This window comes from Miscanthus floridulus, chromosome 6 (assembly GCF_019320115.1).
Source record: "Miscanthus floridulus cultivar M001 chromosome 6, ASM1932011v1, whole genome shotgun sequence".
In the NCBI taxonomy this organism is placed as follows: domain Eukaryota; kingdom Viridiplantae; phylum Streptophyta; class Magnoliopsida; order Poales; family Poaceae; genus Miscanthus; species Miscanthus floridulus.
In genome coordinates this window covers 54,762,381-54,769,173 of record NC_089585.1, presented here as the reverse complement: position 1 = coordinate 54,769,173, position 6,793 = coordinate 54,762,381, and the positions used below count along the sequence as shown (strand labels likewise).

At 43.6% G+C, this 6,793-nt stretch overlaps 1 protein-coding gene across 1 annotated transcript; it reads left to right on the top strand.

The window, feature by feature from the left end:
• Nucleotides 1-2,479: 2,479 nt before the first annotated feature.
• Nucleotides 2,480-6,512, top strand: LOC136456058 (asparagine--tRNA ligase, cytoplasmic 1-like). Its single transcript, XM_066455815.1, has 6 exons — nt 2,480-3,069; nt 3,882-4,475; nt 4,607-4,857; nt 4,949-5,078; nt 5,257-5,315; nt 6,130-6,512. The coding sequence occupies exons 1-6, from the start codon at nt 2,602-2,604 to the stop codon at nt 6,311-6,313; spliced, it is 1,686 nt and encodes a 561-aa protein (XP_066311912.1). The 5' UTR covers nt 2,480-2,601; the 3' UTR covers nt 6,314-6,512.
• Nucleotides 6,513-6,793: the final 281 nt, after the last annotated feature.

Genomic DNA, 6,793 nt, shown 5'->3' with positions numbered 1-6,793 from the left:
TCATATGCCCAAGCCACCTCTCCTCCTTGGCTTCGATGTGTTGCTCACACTAGTGCATGGTGGATTAAGTACATGTTCATCTCACATAAAACTCATTAGTCCACCTAAGATTGTCACTCAATTACCAAAACCAAATTGAGTCTTTCAATAAGTACACCTTTTAGACTTAACGTTCAGAAGCCAACTGTTTAGGGCGTTCCTTGCAAGAAAGACACTAGCATAGCATGCGCTAATACTGTGTTGTTGTCATATTGGCAAGATGATGTAGACGTCCTTTGCCTTCGGGCTTGCTCCTATTTTCTTTCCTTTCTCTTTTCTCCAATGTTGAGTACTTACCATCTTGTGGTCAATGCCATCTCCTCCATGTTAGCCATCTAGCTCAACCCTTGGTGTGGACATCACCTAACTTAAACAACACTTAAGTCCATAGCTTAGTCCACTAGTTGTCACTCAATTACAAAAATCAAACTAGGTCTTTCTCTAAGGCGCTCAACGACCGTTGTCAGTTTCCTTAGGCAATGTTGGACGACGTGTATGCTATGTCTATGATTTAAGCCTATGACGCATGGTTTGCACATATTAATTATTCGGAAGTGATTTAGTTCAATCTCTGCAGCCAGGTGGTTATTTCAGATGCAAGTTGTCGTTCATTAGGCTAGTAGGAGAAGAACTAATTTGGCCGAAGCAACAAATACTATCCGTAATCTATATGTTTCTAACTTGGGGTTTATATATAGTTTTTGTTTTTTATTTTATTCAAGACAGCTATTCAAAGCAATCATCATTTGGACCGCACTGAATGTGGAAGACTATGCAGAAGAGAGACATAATTTATGTTTTGTTGTCTCAATGGTTAGCATTATATTAAGAAAGAAAAATAAATTAAAAATTGTTCATGATTATAATAAAAGGTATTTATCTTGGATTTTTATGTCATCATACCATAATTTGATAGATTAGAATGTTATAATAAATTTATGGCTTGATACTTTTCGTTAATCTATAAATTTAATATAAGGTCTAAATCTAACATTATATTCTTTAATTGTATATGATTTTTTTATAGACATGTGCGTGATGCATAATGTTCTAAATCTCTAACTATAGCTACCACTATCTCTGACTATAACTGTTAAAGAAGGATTTAACTATTTTTTTCTATGTACAATTTAGATATTAGTTGTCATTATAGCTGTCTATTTACGGTCTTTTTTGAGGTAGATGCCTAAGGGTCCATTTGGATGTAGATATTGGAAACACTGAAATTGAATTGGCATCAATTCCAAATCAAACCAATATTGGAAATGGACTAAATACCAAATTTGCTGTTTGGATGTAGATGAATTTTCTATCTGGAATCGAGTGACACATCAAATGCCAATTCCTATTTGGATGTACACATCTAGAAATTCACCAATCCCTACCGCGGCACCGAGCAGCAGAGGCGGAGCTCGACCCCGGTCCAGCCATGGAGGAGCTTGGCCCCGGATGGAGGAGCCCGGCCATGGGGAGCTTGACCCCGCGCGGCCATGGAGGAGCCCGCCTCCATGACCGCTCACATCGGATGGGGAGGATATCGGCCATGGAGGAGCTCGCCCCCGGTCCGGCCATGGGGGAGCTCGACCCTACCAGCCATGGGGGAGCTCAACCCCGCCGGGCATGGAGCCCACCTCCATGACCGCTCGCACTGGTTGGGGAGGAGCTCGGCCATGGAGGAGCTCGGCCCCGGCACGACCATGGGGGAGCTCGACCCCGGCCCGAACATGGGGGAGCTCGACCCCGCCAGCCATGGGGAGCTCGACTCCACCGGCCATGGAGGAGCCCGCCTCCGTGACCGCTCGCTCGACCCCGGTCATGGATGCGCTCATCTCCAATTCCGCCCAATACGGAGGGTGCAGGCTCTGTATTGGGGGTGACTAGGTGCAGTTGTAGCCAATACCTCTTGGCATTGAAGATGATTTCCAATTCCAATACCTAAGATATCTAAACAGCGGCATTTGTGCTATCCAATACCAATGCCAATTCCAGAGCCTCAATGTGTACGTCCAAACGCAACATAAATGTCTTAAGCCCCCTTTGGCACGGCTCATCCAAAACGGCTTCACCGGTGAAGCCAAAGCCGGTGAAGCCAGAAAAACTGGCTTTTCTCGGCTTCTAGTTCATTTTAACCCCGGCTTACAAAACGGCTTCACGCTACAGTGCCTTGATTTGCACAAAATAGATGAAGACGAAGCCGGCATAAGCCGTGCCAAAGAGGCCCTTAGTTAGAGATGTGTATTTCGATTTGTTAAAATAAAGAAACAAGAATATGGTTCCATTCCCATCATTCGTGGCAGACAGGTCCAATTCCACACAACTGGCATCTGTCTTCCTTGGCGCTCAAGATTCCTGCGAAGACAACAGACTCACGAAAACTTTGCGCCCACGATACCAAAACCACACAGGCCCTCCTAAAAAAAAAAACACAGGCCCACACGGCCACAGATACTCGCAGCCACGATTTAAGCCAAGCCAAACCCTAAGAAACCCCATCTCACCCCCTCCAGTTACCCTGGCCCTCGCCGCCGCAGCCCAGAGCACCCCCACCCCCTCCCGGTCCCCATGGCTGCCGACGCCGCCGCCGCGGCGATGGCCGCGGCTTCCCTCTGCGGCGACCTTGAGCCCGCCACCGCGCGCACCCGCATCCGTGATGTCCTTGCCGCAGGCGCCGCGCGTGCCGGGGACCGCGTCGTGGTCGGGGGGTGGGTCCGGACGGGCCGGGAGCAGGGGAAGGGCTCCTTCGCCTTCCTGGAGCTCAGCGACGGCTCCTGCGCCGCCACGCTTCAGGTCATCGTCGACGCCTTCGTGCACCCGCTCGCGCGCCTCACCGCCACCGGGACCTCCGTGCTCGTCGAGGGCGAGATCAAGGAGCCGCCCGAGGGGACCAAGCAGAACGTCGAGCTCAAGGTCAGCCGCGTGCTTGAGGTCGGCGAGGTCGATGCCGCCGTCTACCCGCTGCCCAAGGGCAAGGTCAAACTCACGCTCGAGAAACTCAGGGACGTCGTTCATCTCCGTTCGCGCACCAACACGGTGCGTCACTTTCCTTTTTTTTCTTCTTCCGTCTTGATCTATTTAGCCTTATTTATATGCACTGTGGCTCGTGGATGCCCAGATCTTGCAATTCTAGAATGGCTCAGCAAAATTGGTGCTTGGATTTGTCAGTTCTATCGATCGATTGCCTAGGAAAAATACTCTTGCGGCTTATATATACACCCCAACTTCTGAGAGTTATATACATTTATATCTGTATATCTATAAAGCCCTTCCTTCACTTACGAGTATTTACCACAAATGGTTCATCTGCCTCCCTGCAATTTTTTGAATGAGGAACTTTAAATGCTACAGACATGTGGAATGTTAAACTTTTATCACTCGTTTATTCTCTTTATTAAAAAATAAGCTCTTGGATGTAAGGATGTACTGGCACCATGGTATTTGTTTCTTCTTGCCATTTCTCAGTAAGGCCCTGTTTAGATCCCACCCAAAATCCAAAATTTTTCGAGATTCCCCGTCACATCAAATCTTACGGCACATGCATGGAGCATTAAATGTAGGAAAAAAGAATAACTAATTGCACAGTTTGCCCGTAATTGGCGAGACGAATCTTTTAAGCTTAAATAGTGACAATTTTTGCTAAATACAAATGGAAGTGCTACAGTAGCCCAAAGCCAAAAAATTTCGCATCTAAACGGGGCCTAATACTTTGATGTGCTCTGTGAGTTCTGGCATTTGAATCTGTGTTATGTTGTATTGATCCATTCTTTTCAAATCTTGCAGTACCTATCCTCATAGGTGTACCAATTTTATTTCTTTTGCTCCTAACACAAAAACTATTTTTGCAGACTGGAGCGGTTGCTAGGATTAGGCACCAGTTAGCCTATGCGTCACACACGTTCTTCGATGAGAATGGATTTCTCTATGTACATACACCAATAATAACTACAAGTGACTGTGAAGGTGCTGGTGAGATGTTCCAAGTGACAACTCTGTTTAGTCAGGCTGAAAAAACTGAGAAGGAATTGAGAGAGAACCCTGCACCATCTGATTCTGAAATTGAAGCAGCTAAATTTCTTGTCAAGGAAAGAGGTGATGCGGTCGCACAGCTTAAAGCTGCAAAAGCCAGCAAACAAGAGATATCAGCTGCTGTTGATGAGCTAAATAGGGCAAAGGAAATTGTCTCAAAACTGGAGGAGAGGTCCAAGTTAAAGCCTGGGATTCCACGCAGGCATGATGGTTCAATAGCTTTTGAAAATGACTTCTTCAAGCGTCAAGCTTTTTTGACGGTGTCTGGACAGCTTCAGGTTGAGACATATGCATGTTCTCTTAGTAGCGTTTATACCTTTGGACCAACATTCCGGGCAGAGAACTCACATACATCACGGCATTTGGCAGAGTTTTGGATGGTTGAACCGGAAATCGCATTCGCAAACTTGCAGGTAACTAAGCTGAATTGAATTTATCTTCAATTGCAGCTGAAATAACTTTCCTCCTTCTGGTACAAAATATACAACTATGAAATTTAGTACAAACAGTTTTTGCAGTGATATTGTGTTTAACTGTTCTGCAGGATGACATAAACTGTGCAGAAAAATATGTACAGTACCTTTGCAAGTGGCTGCTTGATCATTGCCGGGAAGATATGGAGTTTATGGTGAAAAATTATGATAAGAGTGCAATTGAACGCCTGGAGCTTGTTTCCTCGACTCCTTTTGTGCGGATTTCGTATACAAAGGCTGTGGAGCTCTTGAAAAATGTTACGGACAAGAAGTTTGATAACAAAGTTGAATGGGGAATTGATTTAGCCTCTGAGCATGAAAGGTATCCACATTGGAATTTGTTTTCCTAATGTGTTCTTTTTACTTGATTGAGCCTTATTTGGAATCCCAATTCTTGTCATGAAATGTTGAAGGTATTTAACAGAGGATATATTTAAGAAGCCAGTGATTGTCTATAACTATCCGAAAGGAATAAAGGCGTTTTATATGAGGCTCAATGATGATGACAAGACGGTGGCTGCAATGGATGTTCTTGTGCCTAAGGTATAGATAAACTTCTCATATATCAAACCTGTTGCTGGTACCAGTGCACATGTGCACTCCATGAGTGGGCAGCGAACGATTTGGGCATTTTTGAGCCACTGGAAATCCATTTATGTTATTGCTGGTTTTACCTTGTTTATATTTATATTCATTTTTGTGCTGGAATGTTTATTTCAAGGTCGGCGAATTGATTGGTGGAAGCCAAAGGGAGGAACGGCTAGATGTTCTGAAACAGAGGTATGTGCTATGCTCAGCTTAAAGGTTAAGGCATTTTTTTTTTGTGTTGTCTTGTTTGACACTATTCAACTTAAACTTGTGGAAACACATTGTATTGCTACTCATCATACTCTCAAGTAATCTGCATTTGGATTTTATACAATGTTTGCTACTGTCTGAGTTGAGTACCATAGATAGCCAGGGAACACAGGTTAAATGTGATGCCGAGCATTCCAAACTACTGTTGTATATGATATTATTTTATTGCTCACCTGATCTCTGCTGTAAAAAAAGGTGGCACCTAGCTCTGCCTGGGTGCTAGGTGGTGGTGCACCTAGGTGTTTTGTCTAGGCTTTGTTTCAAAGTTGAGGTGTCTTTGGCTTATGTATGCTTGAAAATGAGGCAAATCAGAGATGGAAGATGAAACCATTGTCTTACTCATGGCCTAGGTGCTAGGTGGTGCTGCACTTAGGTGTTTTGTCTAGGCTTTGTTTCAATGTTGAGGTGTCTTTGGCTTGATTTATGCTTGAAAATGAGGCAAATCAGAGATGGAAGATGAAACCATTATATTACTCATGTGGTTTACCATTATATTACTCATGGATGGTTGATTGTTTCATTTATTTTCTGAAATGCTATATTTCCTTTTTTTTAGCATGGCATTACTAACAATCAATAGAAAGTACAAACACTGCCATGGCACTGGGTGGAACCTGACAGCCTGCTTAGTGCCTAGCTTATGTTGAAACACCGCATTTTCCAGCATATGTATCTTTACCCTTCTACTAGTTTTCATCTACCTAGCAAGGGATAATACGACAAATTTATTTGACAGGATACTTGATGCTGGCTTGCCTTTGGAACCCTATGAATGGTACTTGGACCTCCGCCGCTTTGGATCTGTAAAGCACAGTGGCTTTGGGTTGGGTTTTGAAAGGATGATTCTTTTTGCAACTGGAATGGAGAACATCAGAGATGTTATACCTTTCCCAAGGTACCCAGGGAGGGCTGATCTGTGACCTTTGGAGACCTTGGTTAAACAGATGCGAGTCGAATTCAACATGCTACTAGTGATTTTGAGATGTTTTCATCGTTAAGTTCCTACTTTGCACATTTTATGTATATTGGAGTACACTGGTAGGGTTGTCAAATGTCATGTAATTCTGTGTGTATTTTATTTGCATCTGCAGGTTGCGACTGATCAACCTTTTTGTCTTTGCTATAGTTGTGTTCAACAGGCAATGCTTTCTAAAAAAGAAAAAAACAAGTCAAAAGTTTGACTGTTTAATTAATTGACAGTTGTCACTGTAAGGGATGTGAAGTACACTGTTAGGGTTATTTAGGGTAAAGTTAATATTTTTGTACGGATTATATTATGAAGTACCGTGCTGCCGATTTGAAGCTCAAATAATTGGCAAGTAAGTTAGTCTAAAGTCTAAACTCTGGGCATGATTGGAACGAAGGAACAATAATAAAACGGAGGAAAGGAAAAAAGTGGA